This window comes from Brienomyrus brachyistius, chromosome 12 (genome assembly GCF_023856365.1).
Source record: "Brienomyrus brachyistius isolate T26 chromosome 12, BBRACH_0.4, whole genome shotgun sequence".
NCBI lineage: Eukaryota > Metazoa > Chordata > Actinopteri > Osteoglossiformes > Mormyridae > Brienomyrus > Brienomyrus brachyistius.
The window spans coordinates 26,223,648-26,247,648 of NC_064544.1; the positions used below are offsets into that span (position 1 = coordinate 26,223,648).

Consider the following 24,001-nt stretch of genomic DNA (forward strand, 5'->3'; position numbering starts at 1 on the left):
ATCCCAAGATTCGTTATGCAGAGGTACAGTGGGTGTGTCCTGGCTAGGTAACACAAATATGGAATTACCTATAGGCCAGACCATCCCATTTGACAATGCTTTCTGTTTGACCTTCAAAAACCCATGTTTTTCATAAAGGTTGGATAATGTAGTAAAGTTTTTCAATCTATTGATAGGTGCTACTCATGTGTTTTATAAAGGTAGGATCTTCTGCTAAAGCATCTCAGACTATTGAGATCTGCTACCCATGTATTTTATAAATGCAGTTTTTAACTATTGAGATGCACTACTGATATTACTCCATCCATCCATCCATTTTCTGTAACCGCTTGTCTTGTTCAGGGGCGCAGGGGGTCCAGAGCCTGTTATTACAATAATTGGATTTTTATTTTGTTACAGTCTTAAAATGGGGTGAGAGGGATATAGGACTCTATAGGAACAAACAGGCACACTTAGGTTCACTCAAAAACACTTCAATAAGTAATACAAAATAACCTCGCATTGACATCAATACCAATCTATCGTATCAAAAGCAAATGCAAAATAACCTGGTACTACAAGGAATATCGAATTATTAAATATACACCTAATAAGAGAAGATGCAAACATAGGAGATATATATATACACTCACCGGCCACTTTATTAGGCACACCTGTCCAACTGCTCGTTGACGCAAATTACTGATCAGCCAATCACATGGTGGCAACTCAATGCATTTAGGCATGTTGACATGGTCAAGACGAACCGCTGAAGTTCAAACCGAGCTTCAGAATGGGGAAGAAAGGTGATTTAAGTGACTTTGAACATGGCATGGTTGTTGGTGCCAGACAGGCTGGTCTGAGTATTGCAGAAACTGCTGATTTTCTGGGATTGTCACGTACAACCATCTCTAGGGTTTACAGAGAATGGTCCAAAACTGGGAAAACATCCAGTGAGCGGCAGTTCTGTGGGCAAAAATGCCTTGTTGATGCCAGAGGTCAGAGGAGAATGGCCAGAGTGGTTCGAGCAGTTTTTGGCCTCTTGAAGCACATTTTCAAATGTTTTGAATCTCACAAATTTGGTTGGCACACTAGTGTTGTACGGAACAAAACTGACACATTATATATGTCCGTCATTATAAAAATAGATGAATTGAAGACGATAGCCTGAATGTAATATGGGGGATGCCAACTCTTACTCTCCTTCTGCACATTAGTAGGCCTATATATGCTGTGCATATTATGTTCTTGCCACCTACTGGTCACTATTCGGAACACAACAAATACAAAGTTATCAGTGCCTTTGTAAGTGACGACGACGATTGTCTTCGTGAACGACCGACCGTGCAGCATTGCTAAGTGGCTAAGATTTTCAGGACAATTCCTCAAGCTCATAAAATAAATTTGAGTCACACATAAATTGACAGGGTCAGTCGGAAACCGGAACCAAACCAATTTTTTTTTATGCCTGAGGAGCAGACGAGAGGCAGCTGGGATCGTCCACTGGAGGGCTAAAATGAGAGGCAGGGTTAAACGAGGAACAGGTGAGGCCCGTTAGCACCACACCACAGGGAACACGGGGAAAAAGGCATGCGGGGCATGACAATAAAGCATATTTTAGTATAAACATTTGCCAGACCTTTTTGGTTTAAAAAGGTAATTTTTGGGCAGTATTATTTTGTCTGAATTCACCACTCTACGCTCCACTGGGAGGAGACCCCGGGGAAGACCCAGGACACGCTGGAGAGACTACATCTCCCGGCTGGCCTCGGAACGCCTCGGGATCCCCTCAGAGGAGCTGGAAGAAGTGACCGGGGAGAAGGAAGTCTGGGCCTCCCTGCTGAGACTGCTGCCCCCACGACCCAACCCCGGATTAAGCGGAAGATGATGGATGGATGGATGGATGGATGGATGGATGGATGGATGGACACTCTAGCCTAGAAATCTTGCATAGAAATCTTCAGAGAGGCCCACCTTCAAAGATCTGAAGTTATGTTATGCATGAACTTGGTGTAATTATCCCGCAGAAGAGTTGACAGGGAGCCACTTATTTTGATACCCAGGTAAACAAAAGAGGTCACCATAGGAATGGATGAAGATAAAGAGACCTTGTCCTTAATATAACCAAATGCATCAGAACAGATTTAGACCAATTTATCTTATGGTGAGATAAATTATGAAATTGTTCAAACAAGTTTAGGACATGAGGAAGTGATTAATTTATATTTGACAGATACAGCAGAATGTCATCTGCATATAACGAAATATGGTGGGGACTATCCACAGTAAGAGTGTGATGGGCATGATAGATTGACTTTGTCTAATAGCCTAATAGGGTTCTAAAGAAAGGACAAACAGTAAGGGGGAGAGAGGACAGCCCTGCTTAGTACCTCACTGTAGTTCAAAAGGAGAAGATTTACAGAGCCCTGTTAGTACTGAAGCAATGGGGGAGCAGTAAAGAACTTTAATCATCCCAATAAATGTTAGCCTAAAACCGTATTGTTCCAGAAGTAACCACAGGTGTTCCCATTCAAGACGATCAAACGTTTTTTGTGTGTCAAGGGAGAACACGGCAGGGGAATCGTGAGAAGCATCAGCTGGGTTGATTATATGTAGCAACCTCCTTAAATTATCTGAGGCCATCCAGCCTTTGATGAAACCTGTTTGGTCATGATGAGCAAGTTTGGTGATAAAAGGTTGTATCCTTGCAATCAGTGCTTTCGCAAATATTGTAACATTCGCACAAATTAAAGAAATAGGTCTAAAACTGGAACAATACAAAGAGTCTTTGTTCTTTTTTAACAGTAGTGAGATAATGGTTGTTCTCTGATCCCTGTGGAAGGATCCCTCTTTAATAGCTAAATTAATGGAATCAAGCATCAAAGGTCTAACAATCCCCCAAACTGCAAGATATAATTCTGGTGGAATTCCGTCTATACCTAGTGACTTTCCCGTCTGAAGTGACTTTGCAGCCTCGTGTAATTCAGATAATGACATTGGTCTGTATAAACACGCTCTGTCTGAATTAGAGGTCTGCGCGGGACTGATTTTTCATCCCGCTCCCGCAAATTTCTGTCCCGCTCCTGCCTGCTCCCGCAGAAATGTGTAATATTTCGACCCGCTCCTGCCCGCATCTGTTATGGTTTGTCCCGCTCCCGCCCGCATCTGTTATGGTTTGTCCCGCTCCCGCCCACATCTGTTATGGTTTGTCCTGCTCCTGCCCGCATCTGTTATGGTTTGTCCCGCTCCCGCCCGCATCTGTTATGGTTTGTCCCGCTCCCGCCCGCATCTGTTATGGTTTGTCCCGCTCCCGCCCGCATCTGTTATGGTTTGTCCTGCTCTCGCTCACATCTGTTATGGTTTGTCCTGCTCCCGCCCGCATCTGTTATGGTTTGTCCTGCTCTCGCTCACATCTGTTATGGTTTGTCCTGCTCCCGCCCGCATCTGTTATGGTTTGTCCTGCTCCCGCCCGCATCTGTTATGGTTTGTCCTGCTCTCGCTCACATCTGTTATGGTTTGTCATGCTCCCGCCCGCATCTGTTATGGTTTGTCCCGCTCCCGCCCGCATCTGTTATGGTTTGTCCTGCTCCCGCCCGCATCTGTTATGGTTTGTCCTGCTCCCGCCCACATCTGTTATGGTTTGTCCTGCTCCCGCCCGCATCTGTTATGGTTTGTCCCGCTCCCGCCCGCATCTGTTATGGTTTATCCCGCTCCCATCTGTTATGGTTTGTCCTGCTCCCGCCCACATCTGTTATGGTTTGTCCTGCTCCCGCCCACATCTGTTATGGTTTGTCCCGCTCCCGCTCTCATCTGTTATGGTTTGTCCCGCTGCCGCCCGCATCTGTTATGGTTTGTCCCGCTCCCGCCCGCATCTGTTATGGTTTGTCCCGCTCCCGCTCACATCTGTTATGGTTTGTCCCGCTCCCGCCCGCATCTGTTATGGTTTGTCCCGCTCCCGCTCACATCTGTTATGGTTTGTCCCGCTCCCGCTCACATCTGTTATGGTTTGTCCCACTCCTGCCCGCATCTGTTATGGTTTATCCCGCTCCCGCTCACATCTGTTATGGTTTGTCCCGCTCCCGCCCGCATCTGTTATGGTTTGTCCCGCTCCCGCTCACATCTGTTATGGTTTGTCCCGCTCCCACCTGCTGAATCCCTCAAGCAAAGCTGGTGGAGTATAGGGTGGGCCAAAAATACTGGACACATTTTAAATGCTATAATATCTTGGCTTATTAAAAGTAACTAAAGTACCAAATTTATTTGTTGCCTAACTGACATTCAGGAATTTATGAAACACAGGCAATATTATGTGGGCACGACTCCGGCTGCAAATTAAATTGGCTGTTATGAAAATGATTTCCAGATGTCTGACTTACCCTTCGAGGGTTTTCTGGTTTGAAATGTACCCTTTTTTACGAGAGCACTAACGGCTTCTACACTAAGGGCCCCTCCTCTGCCATGGCTTCAGACTCCAAGCACCCATGCGCGCCATCACCCTGCGCAAAGCAAACATCCACAGGTTACCACATATGTTGTTCTCCACATGAAAACAAACTGTAAAATGTATTCAATGCAAATATGTAGAACAATGTCTTTGTCCCGCTCCCGCGAGCACATCTCCCTATTCCCGCCCACTCCCGCAAGAAACTCTCCAATGTAGACCCTCGCCGCATGCTTTTGCGTTGTGTCCCACAAGTCCCGTGGGTGTCCCGCCCCATTGCAGACCTCTAGTCTGAATCATTTAGTTCCGGTAAATGGAGACCGTTCAAGAAATATTTACATAAGGCTTGTCCAACTTGATTTCTGATGAATGTAATTTGGCATAGAACAATTTAAATGTTTGGCTAATGGCGTATGGATCTGTCACTATCTCACCCTTTGCTGTTCTGATTACATCAATACAAGATTTAGATTCATTCTCCTTTAATTTAAGTGCAAGCAAATGACTAGGCCTATCCCCCTGATAATAGTATTTCTGTCTGGTTCTATGGACAATAAAGGATGCTTTGGCTATAGACAGTCTATTATACTCCCCACGCAGGGCAGAGAGAGCGAGGTATTTATCCCTATTGTAATGCTCAGACTGCTGTTTTTCTAATCCCTTAATTTCAGATTACAATTGTAACATATTTTGAACATTCTGCTGCTTTAATCTGGAAGAGAATGCAATACAGAAACCTCTCAAAAAACGTTTAGTTGTCTCCCACAGAATCTGCGGATTGGGACACTGTTTTATTGAAATGGACAAATTCTTGTAACTGTAATTGGAGAGTATCTACAAAGTTTGTATTGTGCAGTAAATAATCATTAAAGCACCACCTACGAAATTTGGATTGCGATGAGGATAACTTGATATTACATCGAAGTGGGGAGTGATCCGAAATCAATCTGGGTAGTATATCTACTGCACAGATTTGATCAGGCAGACTAGGGCTAGAGAAAACATAATCAATTCTGGACAATGACATATCAAAAGGAGTAAAAAGTATAAGCTTTGGGAGTATTATTCCTAACTCGCCTAACATCTATTAGGTTCAGCTCAGTGTTGAACCTATTTAGGGCGACACTGGCTGGGGGAAACCAATTAGAAGCGGGTGACCAGTCAATTAGTAGGTTAACTGTTGCATTAAAGTCCCCACCAATGAACAGACGGCAGTCACAGAATGAAAGTAACGTATTTGAAACATCGTCAAGAAATTCTGCATCAAAATCGTTCTGGGAGTAGACAGACATTAGGAGAATCTTTTGTATTGTTGGTACTTACGAGAGCATAAGCAATTCGGCCGTTCATGTCCTTACCAGTTACATGTATCGCTATCTGGGCGGATCTCTTAACTACTATTAGGACGCCCTTGGACCTATTGCTTGTGGACGAACAGGCTATAGATTTAAATCGTCTGTTCTGACAGCGATGGACATCCTCTTGCTTAAGGATTCTTGAATTAGTGGACATCTGCATTATTATGATGGAAAAATTGAAGGCACCTTGTTCGTTTAATGAGACTGTTCAGCACCCACACATTCCAGCTAAATATATTTAGATCAATAATCATAGAATTTATTCCACATTATCAGAGCGTTGGACCATGCGATGCCAAACACCACGGCACTGGCCCACAAAAAGAAGAAAAGACAAAAAAACCCGTCCACATTGTCCCTACAGTGCATGATGTCCTAGATGTTTGTAATCTGCCACAAAACACAAAAAGATATCAGACAACTATATAGACGAAGCAAAGAAACCGCAAGGGAATAACAGTCCCTTTGCTTTGGTAACAGCAAGAAAAGGTAAGATATGTGACTCACAAACAGCGATGTGCTATCTGCCTGCAGCTCGCGGTCGAACGGATAGTAAGCAAACAACAGTATAATACAGAATTAATAAAACTGTGACCCGATAATTAAATCTAAACAAACAAAATGCCATGGCTTTGAATACGGGTAAGTTTGACTATAACTAAAAGCATAAGCTACAACTGTACCATGAATCGGCTTGGGTGGTTGAACTAATAACCTAGTGTTAAAGTTAGCATACCTCAACTTCCATTCATTGCTTCTATCCCAACGGATTCAGAGAAGGTTCGTATAGAAGGGGGGATCTTAAGATGTGGACCCATATTTTATTAATTAAATGTAACCAGTACATTAAAGATGCAATCCGTTCCAGGAAAGTGTGCGAACAAAGGCATTTTTTCCCATAACAAAGCATTGAAATTCGATGAAGCCTACCAAATGATATGTTTTATTAATTAATTCTCTGGTTTCTGTAGTAAAAACTTTAAAGAAAAAAACAATATAGTGTGGCGAGGGGCGGACCAAGGCATCGTGGGAGCAGAGAGAAACATGGAGACTTGCTTGCCGGGGAAATCTCGCTCTTTATTAACAGTCCTTAAAAGTACCACAACAGGCACCCAACCAGCACCGAACCGAAATACACAGATGGGAAACACAAGGTTTTCAGACGCCGAACTGCAAGGTGCACATGGTGGGAGATTTACACACGCTAAATACACGTGAAGATCGGACCGGGTACACACAAGACACGGGCAAACACATGGGCAAACACGCACGCGACAACAGAGAGATGCAACCATTAACATCAACAATACAAGGGCTATTTACAATTGCACATTGGGCATACTGGGACATGCGCCCCGTTAGTGATACACTAGTATAAAAAATGGAGTCTGGTCGAGGAATCAACCAAATTTTATACGTGAACCAATATATCTTTTTGCAGAATTTTTGGTTGCGAACCGAACTGTTCATAGGCCACAGCATTCGTGAACCACAGGCACCATCGTACATTAAAAAAAAACTGTCACAGAATCACATGATCCCAACCCTGGGTCTGATGCAAACTGTCGATTTGGGGAATCGTTACATCTCAGGGAATATCAGGCTGGCATTTGTATGGTTACACATGGCAAAGTCAGGTGATAAACATCCAGTCACTTTACTGCTACCTTAGTGGCAAGTTTTTTCTTTCTCTTATTCAAGAAAAATGCACTTGCTGCTGATTCCAAAGCCCAGTGGGGAAATTACAGATACAGACAGTGGAGCTTAAACACAACATGTCACAATAAACATGATGGAGCTGAAGACTGTGAGCAGTGAAGATTTATACAGAATGTGGGTAATGACACTATCCATTTCAACACTGCAAAGGTAAGTCAGATAATCATATGGTGTACAGTTATTTACACAGGAAGGTTTCTGTAATGTCCTGAAACCAGTTTGTGTAAGACTTGTAACTTTCCAAATACATTGTTTCACTAAGCAGTCTCTCTTTGAAAGTAATCAAGCTTTTATGTTAAGCACATATTCTGAGAGACATAAAATGTTGAAAAGTTCCATGTAACAACTGCAAAATATACAGAGTTCAGTTCAGAAGAAACAGGATGACATGAAGGACCCTGTATTGATCTTCACAGGTGACTTTATCCTCAGGTGACTGACTATAGATACAGCATAATGGTCCTTCCCAGGGTGCTGCTCTGTAGATGGACATCAGCTTATATGCATGTGCAGCTGGTCCTAGAAATGTTTGTCTGTTATCCAGTAAACTCCCTCAAGTCTTCAGATAATTAACTATAAAAGATCATCAATAATCTGTTAACCGCTAACATGAGTAACTTGTTAATCCAAAAAGACCTGGTAAACTTGGAACTGTAGGTAAACATACCAAATTAAACTCTATAGATCCCTCAGCCTTCTGTGTTCTTCTCCCTTAGTAATACCTCCTCTGGGTTTGGTTCATTGTGATCAGCAGGTGATGATGCCTCCACCTCCTGACTGTCATGTGATCTCTGCAAAAGTGTGTCAGGTGATGTAGTTAATATTCTTTTTTGTCAAACAAGTAATGCAGCCACCATGTAATGATAATTAACATACCTACCAGGTTACAGGACTTATTTTATTGTGACCAAATATTTAAAAGGTTAACAACCCAGTTTTAAAGTTATAGTATGAATGAAATACTCAAACTCTCCTATACATGCAGACTTTCATTAAGAAGCTAACTTCCTTATTACTTTGAAATACACTGTAAAAACTGACAGGTAAGTGTCTCCTTGGATCCAAAGTGAAGTAAAGTCCTGAGTAAAGTCCTGAGAATCACAGAGTTCTTGTTCCTCTCCTTCCTCTGTTTAAAATTGGACATTGCTGCAAATGTACTATAGTTTTATCAGTTGCCTGTTCACCCACAGTGTAGGGAAACATACACCTTTTGCACAAAAGTATTGGGTCACACCTCTTGATCATTGAGTGTGGGTGTTTTATTTAGAGCCATTGCCGCAGGTGTATGAAATCAAGCACCTATAGCCATGCAGTCAAGTTTATAAACATTTGTGAAAGAAAAGGTTGTTCTGAAGAGCTCAGTGAGTTCCAGCATGGTACTGTCATACCAGTTTGTGAATATTTTTCATTGCTAGATATTCCAAGGTCAACTGTATGTAGGGTTGCCACCCTTGTCCCCTATAATACGGGATGCAGCATGTTCCAATACAGGATCTTTCCATATTTTAAGGGATGCGTAGCACCCCAAACTGTTATGGAATATTGTTTAGCACTATATAATGTATAAGTATGATATATAAGTAGAATTTATTAAAAAGTGCTCCAAATATCCATGATGTAATCAACACAATGTAATCAACTGAGTATGTATTTGCACCTTGTATTAGGCTAAGAGTTTCTGTTAGCTACTTTAAATTAGTCCTGAATCTATGAATATTCACTTTTATTAGTGTTATACCTTATCACTATGTTAAAGGACAAATATATTATCAACCCTCTAGTTAGACAATGTACAACAGGCTGAAGCTGCGAAGGTTTGCTACTGAAGGAAGGGATTCGCCTGAGTTCACCAGAAGTACACGGCCGAGCATTTTTAAAAAACCAAGTGGAGATGGTCGCACCACCATTATGTTCAGCTGAGGGACCAAACGGTAAAAGAAATGACTGACAAACTTATAATCAATGAAAACAATGATCGTGAATGGCTGAAGGAATGATGATGCTCAAGCGATGAGATATTGTTGAATAATAATAACTGATACTTTATTAATCCCCTTTGGGGAAATTGTCTTTTTTTTTACACCTCCCTCAACTTGCTCTTTGTGGAGTAAGATGTCTTTTGAAGGGCAGCCACCTGTAGCGGCACCCAGGGAGCCGGAGGTTAAGGGCCTTGCTCAAGGGCCTGCAGATATGCTGAGGCTGGGTTTGAATCGGCGACCTTTTGATTACAGGCTCACAGGCTTAGCCCACTGCACCACACGCTGCCTCGCTGAATGATAAGAACTTATATAAAAATTGGTGTAAAACAGTATTGGATACACTTTAAGTGTCCGGCCTTGGTTGTAACTTCATTGTTGCAATAAAGACTGAATTTGGATCTACACCTGACTCCTGACTTCTGATTTGGCGGGGAAGGAAAAAACCACAACATTGTAAGTGGTATAATTGCAAAGTGGAAGTGTTTAGGAACAACAGAAACTCAGCCCCAAAGTGGCCGACCACGTCAAGTAACGGAGCAGGGTCACCGCGTACTGAAGCACATTGTGCATAAAAGTTGCCAATACTCTGTTGTCTCAGTGAGCCCTATTTTCCACCGGCACAAGCCATGACAACAAATGATTTTGCTAGTTTCGTACCAACGCATTGCTCATTGTCATGCCATGTGCCAACGTCAACAAAATAGCAAATGATTTTGCACCCGCTTTCCACTTGTAGGAGTGGTGATTTTTAAATGAGGCATGGCCGGGGTCATTGTCCACATGTTGCTGTTTTAAGGCAGTGAATTGACATTGTGCTTTTAACTAACAAAAACCTTGTTAAACAGTATTCATGCGGTGTATTTTAAGAATGTGCTGGTGCACGACGCTCCTTAGTGACACAGGGACAACTGTATCATTAAAAAATCTTTGGAATTCATTATCAGAATTAAGCATGTACTGCAACTGAAAGTACATTTAGATTGCTGAAAATGCATTTCGGACATTCAGATAAGTCAGGTGGAACATTACAATACAGCCCTCAGAAGGTCACAGCATTCTTTGTTGCTTGTGGCATGTTGTATGTTGTGTAACATTGCCAAGCGTGATGGATTTCTGCTGGACATAAATGAGGACACATTAGAGGACTTTAGAAGGCGTGATGTTGAACTGCATGTGCCGATGCCAACAAAGGAGTGTACGCCGGCAGCAGTGTGGGCAAGGAGGGATCAGCTGGCAGAAGAGCTGAATCGTCTGCAGCCTGGTAAGGAATCTAAATTGTGAGATACAGAAAAATAACAGCCCAATGGCCTTTTACTGGAACATTATAAAATGCCTTAAAATGTAGGTTGTGTTTTGTTTGAACAGGATTGCACTTGTATTTATATTTTATGAACTGCAGACCTAAAATTAAAACAAAATAAAAAACACAAAAGCATGATTAAGTCTTCGTTCCCAGCTGCTGTGCTCATTCAGCAGTGAACTTCCTTGTCTTCTGACATCATTATACCAATCGTGGCACTGAGTAGGTGATCTGGTGATGTCAGAAAACGTTGAGACGCTCACTGCCACCTCAGTTCCATGCCTGCTTCACCTTGAAAGGCTTAGGTGGAACAGTGGTGCTCTTGTAGATGATGAGCTCACGCTCTTCCGCCTTGCACCCAAGCACATCCGTTTTCTCGGGCGAAAAGGGATCTGGTTTGCTGAGCAAATGTGCCATTGTAATACTGTATCAATCCACCATAACTCATGCACTGCTGCCTTTTAAAGGTGAGATGATGTGCAGTTCTGATTGGGTCATTGCATGTTATGCATGTTATACAAGCCTCTGAATAATTAAGAGAGATAGGACTATCTTTTTACACCTTGCGCTGGTACAAAATCTGTTTTTTTCCACCGTCAAAATAGAGAAATGGATTTGAACACGCCCATAAATGTTAGTTGCACTTTGCATGTTACACTTTGCGTTAGATCGTCAAAATAGGGCCCTTTAACTGCAGAGCTCCAAACTTCCTCTGGCATTGTGGGAACAGTTTTGGGAAGGCCGTTGTCTGTTCCACCATGACTGTGCCCTAGTGCACAAAGCTAGGTCCATAAAGACATCGTTGGCTGAGTTTGATGTGGAAGAACTTGACTGGCCTGCACAGGTCCCTGACCTCAACACAATCAAACACCTTTGGGATGAACTAGAATGGAGACTGTGAGCCAGGCCTTCACATCCAACATCAGCAGTGCCTGACCTCACAAAGGCATTTCTGGATGAATGGGAAAAACATTTCCAAAGACACAATTCGCTAGTTTCTTCTTCCCCCCTACCTAGTGTTCCCCCTGCCCCCTGCCAATCACAGGAAAGCATGTGTATTACGCTGTACATTACTGTGACGGGGGCGTTGATTTGGGGCAAGTGACTAACCTGGACACAAAGAGGTGTTGTTCGGTTTTGGCCGGGGTTGTTGATAGCACACGTACATGAGTGAATATGCAGATTACCCAAGCTGGTCATGACCGACAAACATTTTCTTTCTTTAATCAACCTTTGTTGGCATTGCAGTATTACATGACCATCTTTCCTACCATGTTTAAAAACAGAGGACCATGAACATGGAGAATGTACTGACATGTTCCTGTGTGCTGGAGTCATACTGTAATAAGGGCTCTTCCTCTACCTCAACAGACTCCATACTTACAGGGAAGGAGGAAGAGCACAAGGGCCACAGATCTGCTACAGACACAATTATGTATAATAATCTGAGGGAAGATGGTCAGACTGATGTGGAGAAACAGGCCCCAGGACACCAGCCAGAGGGGCAGGTGCATCTTAGGCACCTACCTGGTCTGGCTCAGGATCTTGCCGTCTATCGACCAAGCATGTCTCTTCTTCTGTTCTAAGGAAGAGATAATACACTTATTGCAAAGCAACTTTGTCAGAATATTACATTTTACATAAAACATGTGCATCTTACTGATATCTGTTATCATAAAATTTACAGTAGGTAATTCATTTACAAGAAGTAACAGAATCTCAGCTAAGGGTATGCTTCCCAAATAAAAGCTGGATTATGGAGGTGAACTGTAATGAACCTACTGAACATTTTAATATTTAACACAAGGTTTCACTCATATGTAATATTTTTGACAACATATTTGCTAACAAATACCAACCATAATTATATTTAACATTATATTATTATATTTAATATAGATTCTGCTCCTCCTCTGTTTGTGGAAGTGTAAAGACAATATCATTGTCACATATGATGTAATAACGACAACAAAACAAAACCCCATAAAATGGCCTCCTGTAAATTCGACAAAAATGTAGCATGTTTACACATTGAGCTGTGGGACACAGAGCTGTCAATGTCACTGCACCCAACTGTGACTGCACTGTAATTTTTAGTACCTAAAAAGGGAATAGAGAAAGGCAGAAAGAAGAAGAGAGAGAGAGAGGCTGCACTGGGAAAGATGAGCAATAGGTCATTTTGAGGGAAAGGGGGGTTTAAATCAACATCCATCCATCCATTTTACAAACCGCTTATCCTACTGGGTCGCAGGGGGTCCGGAGCCTATCCTGGAAGGAATGGGGACAAGGCAGGGAACAACCCAGGATGGGGGGCCAGCCCATCACATGGCACACTCACACACCATTCACTCTCACATGCACACCTACGCGCAATTTAGCAAGTCCAATTAGCCTCAGCATGTTTTTGGATTGTGGGGGGAAACCGGAGTACCTGGAGGAAACCCCACGACGACATGGGGAGAACATGCAAACTCCACACACATGTGACCCAGGCGGAGACTCGAACCTGGGTCCCAGAGGTGTGAGGCAACAGTAATAACCACTGCACCACCATGCCATCCATAACACTTAAATTTGTCTGATAACCTAAACAAAATTTAGTATAGTACAAAGAACATTCTACATGTACAACACAGTTTTTAAATGATCATTTGATTCACTGAAGGAAGGAAAAAAAAACTTTAAAAAAAAAAAAACAAATATTCCCCAAGACCCACAGCACCCATGTGACAAAATAATTCCCCCCCTTTGGCATCGTTTTTGAGAAATTTAGCCCATTCTTCTCAACAGAATTGTTTCAGAATTCAGCCATATTGGAGGGTTTTCAAATATAAACTGCCCATTTAAGGTCCTGCCCAAATTTCTCAATGAGGATCAAGTCAGTACTGTGACTAGGCCTCTGCAAAACTTTAATTTTGTTTTTTTCTTTTTTAGACATTGTTAGATGGACTTGCTCTTGTACTTAAGACCACAGACTCATGATGGACATTTTACTTCAGTACTTTCTGCCAAACAGCTGAATTCATGCTTCCCTCAATTACAGCAAGTCGCCCAGGCCGAGCAGCAGCAAAGCCTCCCCATAGCATCACTCTGCCTCCACCATGTCTGACTGTGGCCATGATGTTCTTTGTGTGGAAGCTCTGTTAGCTTCACGCCAGATGTAGCAGGACCCATGTCTTCTAGATAGCTTTTGCCTCACCAAGTCATAGAACATTCTACCAAAAGTGTTGGAGGTAATCAAGGTGTTTTGTGGCAAATGTTAGATGAGTCTTCGTGTTCCTCTTATTTAACTGTGGTTTCTCCTTGCATCTCTCCCATGGACACCATTATAGCCCACTGTCTTTCTAATCATGGAATCAGACACTAACTGATCTGAGAGAGGCCTGCAGTTCCTTAGATCTTCGTTTGTGGTCTGCTGTAGCTTCCCTGATCAGGTTTCTTTGTGCTCTTGGAGTAATTCTGTTCAGCTGGCCACTCCTGGGCAGATCTGCCATAGTTCCAAATTTTCTCCATCTGGAGATGATGGCTGTCATGGTGATTCACTGCACTCCAAGGGTTTTAGAGAGTGTTTGTACCCCTTTCCTGACTGATATGTTTCAGTGATTTTCTTTCTCAGGTCTTCAAGAAGTTCTTTTGATTGAGGCATGGTCTGCTGCTTCTTCAGACCCCTTATCCAGCTCTTCATTGCTGCAATGGTTCTATTTAAGTGATGAGTAGATTTATCAGGGCTGGAAGCAATCAAGCTTGGGTGTGTCTAGTTTAATTTAACCCATTATCATTTAGATTTGGTTCTTAGGTTGATTGAGTGACAAATTACTTTGTCACAGCACTATATATACACAGTCAAACAGCCATTGGGTATTTTTAATTAAAACATTCACAATGCTCTGTTTACAAAATAAAAATGTAAATTTAAAAATGTAAAAGAATATTCATTAAACAAAATATTTAAACAACTTATGAATAAAAGTGTTGTTTAAAAATAATTTTCATGTAATACTTACCAAAGAAATCTTCCCGCTCCCAGAATTGAAACAGCAAAGTGACAATCAGAATGCAGACAAACACAAACTCGCAGATCTTTAATCAGCTTAATTTCAGTTTGTAACACAACAAAGGTTATTAATGAAATAAAAAGCTTCTTGTCCCTCTGAAATTAGTAAATACATACAGTCAAAGTAAAAAGTATGTGAACCCTTTGGAATTATCTGGTTTTCTGCATGAATTGCTCACAAAAAGTGATCTGATCTTCATCTAAGTCACAGGTACTGAAATGCATAATGAGCAATAACACAAAAATATTATACTCTTTCATTCCCTTATACAAATGCATTCATTGTCCACAGTGCAAGTGGAAAAAGTAACTGAACCTTTGGATCAGACCTGCTTGACTAGTTGATGGACAGACACCCTCATATTATCCTTGAGAATTGGTTGATAAACCTAGGAATTCATTTTTCCCTCAGTGATGGCCAGCTGTCCAAGCCCTGACACAGCAAAGCAGGCCCAAATCATAATGTTCCCCTCATCATATGTTAGTGTAGAGTTTTCATGTTGATATGCAGGTACCATTTTACACCAAATGAAGTTCTGCTTGATCTTCCCAAATGGTTGAATTTTGGTTTCATCACTCCACAAAATATTTTCCCAGTACTGCTGTGGAGTGTCCAAGTGCTCTATTGTAAACTTCAGGTGTGCAGTAATGATCTCTGACAGCAGTGGCTTCCTCCTTGGTGTCCTGCCATGGACTCCTATCTTGATCTATGTTCTGCTTAATGTTGAATCATGAACAGAGATGTTAGCCAGTTCTACTGACGTCCTCAAGTCACTCTAGGGTTCTTCATTACCTCGTTGAGGACTTTGCGTTGTGCTCTTGGGGTCGTCTTGGTGGGGCACCCACTTCTAGGCAGAGTACCCACATTTACAAATTGTCTCCATTTATAGTCAACTTGCCTATCAGTAGAGCGATGAATATCTAAAATACCTGAGATGGCTTTGTAACCCTTTCCAGCCTTATGTAAAGTAATAATTCTTGATCGTAGCTCTTCAGAGACCATAGAGCTCTTTTACGTGAGGCATGATTCCCATCTGGATATGCTTCTTGTCAAAACCTCAAACTCAAAGTTTTCAGTGTTTTTCAATCACAGTGATTCTAGGCCACACCTCTGAACTCGTTTCATTAAATGGACTCCAGGTTTGCTAAATTCTGACTGCAATGAGCTTTTAAAAAAGTCATTAGCTTAGGGTTCACTTACCTTTTCCAGCCTTCAGTTTCACAGTTTAAATGATTTTTTCAATATGATCAAAAAATCTGTGTATCTTTAGTTATAAAAGACTGTTTGTTCATTATTGTGACATGAAGATACGACCATGTTTTATATTTGAATTAGACATAAATTTAGAAAATTCCAACAGGTTCGCAAACTTTTTACTTTAATCTTATCTGAAGACACATAGAACAAGTTAATAACAAAACACTCAATCCTTGGAAGCGTCATTTTTACAGCTTACACAGAATATATTACTGTCTATTTCATATTCATTACATTAAAGTATATACCTTTATTAGTAGGGTGTAATTCAATGATAACTTCAAACTAGAAATGGTTTTACTGCATTATTCTTAACAGCAGCTCGAAAAATATTTCTGATTTATAAACATTTTACAAACACCATTTACCAAATGATTGACAAATGATTAGAGCTTTATTACATTCAAATGGTTTGCTAACAGTTAAAGGTTTTCCTTACCTTTGTCATTCTCTAAAATCACACTTAGATACAGGAAACTTAATATTAGGTGAAGCAGGAAGAAAATCCCCAGAAGGATTTTCTGAGCAAAATCTGAAAAGCAATAAAACACATAAAATAACACATTAAATAAACATTACATAAACAGCCCCCATTAAACATTATCCCTCTGTGTACTTCTGGCAGTTATATCTTTGAGGGGCAGACACTTACAGGGGTGGGCAAAATAATGGAACCATCAGTATATTAATCTCAAGGACCTAATAAGGAGTTTGGCCCCTTTAGCTGCAATAATAGGTTCAGATCTTCATACAGTGTGGTCATGGGATCCTGATGTGTGCAGTGGGACACTGGACTGATCTTCAGAGACAAAAGCCTCCAGGTCTTTGGAACATTAAGGAGGTGGGAATCACCTTCACACACTGTGCTCCAGAACTTCCCATAAAACTCTAATGGTGTTTATATTTGGTGGCTGGGAGGCCAAGGAAGGCATCTGACATCATCCTGGTGCTCATGAAACCTCTCCTGAATGTGTTTAGCAGTGTGTATGGGGGAATTATCATCTTGGAATGAGGGAACATCATGAGGGAACAGTGTCTGAGCCACAGGGAGCAGCTGCTCTTGTAAAAAGCCCTCATGTTCCTTGGCTGTTATAGGACCATGCAGAGCATCATCAGACCTAATGACTCCCACAAGATGGCTGCCCACACCAACAGACACTGTGGGCCGATGGCGTCCTTAGATTTCCTATAGATGTAACCCCATCCAGAGGCTCTGCAATACTTACCTATTGAGCACACTGTGCACTACTGAATACACTCTGTAGTACTGCACTAGTGAGCACACTGCAATACTGCTCTGCAAACGATGGCGGTTCATTGATGCATTGGCAGATGCATTGGCCCCTTAAGTTATTGTGCATCGTAATTGTCATGAGAATAACAACTCGACCACATACCCCTGTTTATGTTAGCAGCTTATACCTCCCTCAGGAAAAGAGACCCCCACACCAAGAACTGTTATAAGGTGGCGTGAAGGTGCATCGTCACAGCTGCAGACTGGAGTATTTTTGAATCTCACGACTTGGAGGAGTACACTACATCTGTACTTTCTTACATCAAGCACTGCACAGACACCATCACCAAGGTAAAACGCATCAGGGTGTATGCCAACCAAAAACCCTGGATGACGAGAGAGGTCAGGACACTGCTTAGGAACAGAAACACTGCCTTCAAGTCTGGTGATATGGAACTGTACAGTGCAGCCAGAGCAGACATGAGAAGGGGCATCAGAAAGGCCAAGTGGGATTATTCGAGGAGCACCTCCACTGCAACAACTGGAGGCAGGTGTGGTGGGGGGTCCGAAACATCACAAACTACAAACCCAGACCTAATGCTGTGGGTGGCGATGCTGCGTTGATGGAGGAGCTGAACTGCTTCTTCGGCCGCTTTTAACAAAAAACACCAGATCTGACTGCATCACATCCACCAGTGAACAGCAGCCGCATCTTCAGGGTGGGGGAGCATGACGTGAGGCACATGCTTCCCGGCATTAAACCCCAGTAAAGCGGCAGGACCTGACAGCATCACAGGTAGAGTGCTGAAGGACTGTGCTGACCAGCTGACAGGGGTTTTCACAAAATATTCAACTTGTCTTTAACACAGGCCATTGTCCCACCTTGCCTGAAGGCCTCCAGCCTTATCCCTGTTCCAAAAAAGACCACCAGCAGCCTAAATGACGTCTGGCCAGTAGCTCTCACTCCAGTTGTTATGAAGTGTTTTGAGATACAGTTCAGAAGACACATCATTGAAGGACTTCCACCCACATTCGACCCCCATCAGTTTGCATACAGGAAAAACAGATCGACGGAGGATGCAATAGCCTCAGCCCCCCACATACCCCTGACCCACCTGGAACAGAAGGACAGTTATACCAGGCTTCTTTTCGTCGACTTCAGCTCGGCATTTAACACGATCATCCCAAATAGACTGGTAACAAAATTAAACAACTTTGGCTTCTCATACACCACCTGCCTCTCGATTAAGGACTTCCTCAGCGACCCCCACAGAGAGTCAAAATGGGGCCATACCTCTCCACAGCACTCAGCCTCAACATCAGCTCCCCACAGGGATGTGCGCTCAGTCCCCTTTTGTACACTCTCTACACACACGACTGCAGCCCCACCTACCCAAGCAATTCTATCGTGAATTTCGTGGACGACACCACAGTGGTTGGGCTCATCACAGGGGGAGATGAGTCTGAATACAGGGACGAGGTGGAAAAACTGCCATCGTGGTGCAGAAATAACAACCTGGTCCTTAATACCACAAAATACCTTATCTGAAGGTGTGGTACCTTCTGATTGGAAGCACGCCTTCATAACGCCCATTTTCAAAAAAGGGTATAATAGTAATTTGTCTAATTATAGGCCAATCAGTCTAACTTATATAACTGGTAAAGTTATGGAGGCTATAATCAAAGAGAAAATGGTAGATTACCTGGACTCCAATAACATTTTGCGGGATAGCCAGCATGGATTTAGGAGAGGTAGATCCTGTTTAACAAATCTGTTGGAGTTTTTTGAGGAAGCTACTCAGGAAGTTGATGATAAGAAGGCCTATGATATCATCTACTTAGATTTCCAAAAGGCTTTTGATGTTGTCCCCAACAAGAGGCTCCTACTTAAACTCAAAGCGACAGGTATTTTAGGTACCGTAGCGACCTGGATTGATAACTGGTTAACAGATAGGAAACAGCGAGTAGTTATAAGAGGCACAATGTCACAGTGGGACTGCGTTCATAGTGGGGTACCGCAGGGTTCGATTTTAGGACCACTATTGCTCCTAATTTACATAAATGATATGGATACCAATATATACAGTAAACTGGTGAAATTTGCAGATGACACCAAGGTGGGTGGTGTAGCAGATACTGAATTAGCGGCTCAGCAGCTACAGCGGGATCTTGATTTAATTAGTGACTGGGCCGATACCTGGCAGATGAAATTTAATGTCGATAAATGTAAGGTACTCCATCTAGGGAGCAGAAATATAAAGTACAGGTATTTCATGGGTCTCACTGAAATAAAGGTAGCCGATCATGAGAAAGACCTTGGTGTGTATGTTGATGCTTCCATGTCCCATTCTCGCCAGTGTGGGGAAGCAATAAAAAAGGCCAATAGGATGTTGGGGTATATCTCCAGGTGTGTGGAGTTTAAGTCAAGGGAGGTAATGCTAAGATTATACAATTCCTTGGTGAGACCTCACCTAGAATATTGTGTGCAGGTTTGGTCACCATATCTTAAAAAGGACGTTGTGGCCTTAGAAAAGGTGCAGCGTAGGGCCACAAAAATCATTCCTGGTCTTAGAGGCATGTCATACGAGGAACGGTTACTTGAGCTAAATCTGTTCAGTCTCAAGCAAAGGAGACTGAGGGGGGGCATGATCCCGGTATATAAGATTCTAACAGGTTTGGATGCTGTTCAACCAAATAGTTACTTCAGCATTAGTTTAAATACACGAACTCGTGGCCATAGGTGGAAATTAGCGGGAGAACATTTCAAGCTGGATTTAAGGAAGCACTTCTTTACACAGCGTGTAGTCAGAGTATGGAATAGCCTTCCTGATAATGTAGTGCAAGCTGAATCCTTGGGTTCCTTTAAATCAGAGCTAGATAAGATTTTAACGACTCTGAGCTATTAGTTTAGTTCTCCCCAAGCGAGCTTGATGGGCCGAATGACCTCCTCTCGTTTGTATAGTTCTTATGTTCTTAAAAACAAAAGAGGTAATTGTGGACTTCAGAAGAAACAGACCTGACCCTCAGCCCATATACATCAATGGGGACTGTGTAGAGAGGGTCTGCACCTGAATGAGGACCTAACCTGGAAGACCAACAGCACTACGCTGATCAAGAAGGCACAGCAGAGACTCCACTTCCCGAGGGTCCGGAAAAACAACACCCTAACCAAGGAGCTGCTCATCTCGTTTTACAGATGGTCTGTGGACACACTGTATGCCAGTGTGGTTTGCCAGCTGCACAGCTCAAGAAAAGGCAGTGCTCCAGAGGGTCACCAACACAGCGCAGAAGATCATCGGATGAACTTTCCTCTCCTTGGAGGAGCTGTATGGGTCCCACTGCCACTGTAAAACCTGCAGCATCCTGAAGGACACATCCCACCCAGCACATCACCTGTTCCAGCTGTTACCCCCAGGAAGGTGGTACAGGTCAATAAAAACCAAAACAAACAGACTGAAAAGCAGCACATATCCTAGGGCTGTTGCAATTATAAATGAACACCGGAAGGGTATTTGCTCTCTCTCACAAACCTGGGCAATACCTTACCAGGTTAAATCTGTGCAATATTTCTAAAAAACTTACAATGTGCAAAAACCTGCTCTGTTTTGTATAACTTTTTTTGTACATAATAAAATTATTTGTAATTATTTTATTTATTTATTGCTTGTAATATTATATTATTTTTCCAATGCAAGGGACTGAACACAGTTTTTGTTATACCTTTGTATGATGACAATGAATTTTGTGATTCTGATTCTGAGAAATATGACCGTTGAATATTGATGGATATTCTAGCGAATTTTAATGGAAAGTTTGGTCCTGCTTATACGTTTTGTGTGATATGGAGGAACTGGGCTGGTCTGGTTTGCTGAGGAGCCTGAGCCAGACTGAGCCATTAACATCACCTATTACAGACACCTGGGGAAGGAGGAAACACAAACAGTGTGAGAGGAGGCGGAAGAGAGGGAACAGCTGGGATGCATGCTAGGCTAACAGCTAACCCCACCAGACCAGTGATACCGTCAGCTCTACTTTACAACGTCCACTTTAGAATATAATCTAGATGAGCTTCGCTTACAGTGACACACATGTTGGAAGATGAAGGACTGCTGTGTGTTTGTATTCACTGAAACCTGGGTCCATGATAACATCCCTGATGTGACCATCCAGCTCGCAGGCCTGACGTCTTTCAGGGCCGATAGAGATGCCACTAACTGCAGTAAGACTGATGACGGGGGACTGTGTGTTTACATCAATGACGCCTGCTGTACGAATGTTACAGGGCTCCGGACCCCCCGCGACCCAGTAGGATAAGCGGTTTGGAAAATGGATGGATGGATGGATAATTTTATTTATTTTTGCATTTAAGAAAGTGTTTTCTTTTAAAAAGCAAAACAAATATGTACATAAATGCACTAAAAGGGTTTAGTTCTTTTGTCAGTTTTTGTATGGAGTTCAATCATTACAAATGTTCCTAAAACGGAAACCCGTAAGTTATTCATTTTAAGAATAGTTATGATTGCCTTTTAATAAGACAAAAGTATTTCTTATCCGATTACTCGATTAATCGATGGAATAATCGATAGAATACTCGATTACTAAAATAATCGATAGCTGCAACCCTACAATCTAGTAAGCTGCTGCAAAGAAAACAACCTGGCCCTCAACATCAACAAAAGCAGTGAGATGATTGTGGATTTCAGAACTCCCATTAGCCAAACACCACTCAGCATTAGTGGCTTCACAGTGGAGACGTGGAGAACATTAAATCCCTGGGAATCTACATCTCTGACAGACTCTCCTGGTCCCTGAATTGTAATAAGATCATCAAATGGGCCCAGCAGAGACTGTGGGTCCTCAGGAAGCAGAAACAGGCAAAGCTCCCCCTGACATTCTCACCACCTTCTACAGAGGTACGGTCCAGAGTGTTCTAACATACTGCATCTCCAGCTGGTATTCCAGATTACACAGAGACAGGCATCAAAGGGTTACAGGGGCGGAGAGGATTATTGGAGTGTCTCTGCCCTCTGACCAGAAGCTGATCCATGGGAGATGCCTACAAAGGCTACACAGCATTGAGAACGACCCAAACCACCCTCTCAGCAGTTTCTGTGTATCCCTGTAAATAAAGCAGGAGGTGCTGTAGCATCAGAACCGGAACCACTAGGCTCTGCAGCTGCTTTATTCTGCAGACAATAAGACATTGAATACAGCACGTTAATCGTATCAGTACCGGTACATTATGTGTAATGAGAACTGGTTCACTCTACACTACTGCCTGTTTGCACATCTGTACTACTTTACTGGGCACAAGTCACATTACTATCACTGAATTCCTGCTTTTATGTTGTTAAGTGTTTTCTAATTTCACACATGACCTTATAGAAGCACTTTTGATTTTGCCATATATTTAATAATGTGTGGTTGAAATGACAATAGAGCTGGATCTGAATCTGAATGTAAGAAAAGGGTGACAGATGGATCATCAGACCATGTTTCTCTTTCCCATTGTACAGGGCTCCATGTTCTGAGCTCCTTACACCAGGTTATGTGTCTCTGTTCACTGGCCTTGGATAGAACCTGTTTCTGAATGGCAGCCCTGCCATAAACTCCAGCTTTGTGAAGTTCATGATTTACAGGTTTTATTGGGACTTCAGTCCTGTGGTCATTTCCCAGGTTGTACTTTTGTGATGTTTACCAGCCACCCTGTCTGTCTGTCCCTGTCTGTGAGCTCTGACTTTTGATCGCTGTTCCTCTTTGCTGATTCGTCATAGATAAGAAGGTTCTAAGGGAGACATTCATGGTGATAAACTGTAATAATATATCTTCAGGGTCATAGATAAGAAGGTTCTAAGGGTGTGAAGTGTTTTTATGTGTAATGTAGGTCAGTTTGTATACTTTTGAGAATAGGGAAAATAGAAAATAAGGAAAATACTTAAATTTTGCTAAAGAAATAACCATTAAATGAATATTTCAATAAGCATCATTATGCAACAACGTGTTACAATTTTACTGCATATAAAGAGGGGAGAGTTAAATTTTGAGAACTACATGGATTTTAATTGTACTCTGATGACTCATTTTAAAGGGTGACTCATGTAAATTATCAGTGACAAACAGGCTGAATATGGTTCAGTACAAAGTTTCATACTTACAATAAAATCCCTCCAAGGGCTTTTCTTCATAATACAATAAATAATCCTTGATAATGATGCAGGCACAGATTCCCAAAGCAGCTACTGCAATCGGAATTGAATATTCTGAAAAGAGAAAGATCACATTAGTCTGTGGTGTATAATTATCCACACTAGTGCGTTATCATATCATTATTATGGATACAAAATGTAACATCAAGCGTGTCTGTGTTTAATAAATCAAAGCTTTTCTTCATTTAAACGATCGCTGTCTTTCCTTCGGCTCCCTTTATAAAGGTACAATTCACACATTCCCAGTCACATGACACCAGGGTTGGGTTGTACTGGAATACAGGTACCTGTGTTACATATTCAGAATACAAAAATGTGTTTGCTATGTTCAGCTCATGTTGTCTTTATGAAACAGTTTTTGAGAATACAGACACTGTATGAGATTTAAGAGAAACTGTATTGATCCCAAGGGGAAATTCTTCTGCAAATAGCAGCAAGAGTGAAGAACACAGACAGAGATACATACAGTCCAA

General features: G+C 42.1%; 2 protein-coding genes across 2 annotated transcripts in view; both read right to left on the reverse strand.

Annotated features, from left to right (window-relative positions):
* Nucleotides 1-24,001, reverse strand: part of LOC125705354 (uncharacterized) — a 115,954-nt gene that overhangs the window by 46,489 nt on the left and 45,464 nt on the right. The window contains exons 13-14 of the mRNA XM_048971889.1: nucleotides 23,478-23,582; nucleotides 16,528-16,620 (exon numbers count right to left, since the gene is read on the reverse strand). Of these exons, the coding sequence (XP_048827846.1) occupies nucleotides 16,528-16,620; nucleotides 23,478-23,582 (198 nt within the window). The remainder of the gene's footprint in view (nucleotides 1-16,527; nucleotides 16,621-23,477; nucleotides 23,583-24,001) is intronic.
* The window catches only part of LOC125705360 (uncharacterized), a 311,911-nt gene continuing 294,750 nt past the window's right edge, over nucleotides 6,841-24,001 (reverse strand). Inside the window, exon 16 of the mRNA XM_048971904.1 lies at nucleotides 6,841-8,154. The gene's annotated coding sequence lies outside the window, so the exon portion shown is untranslated. The remainder of the gene's footprint in view (nucleotides 8,155-24,001) is intronic.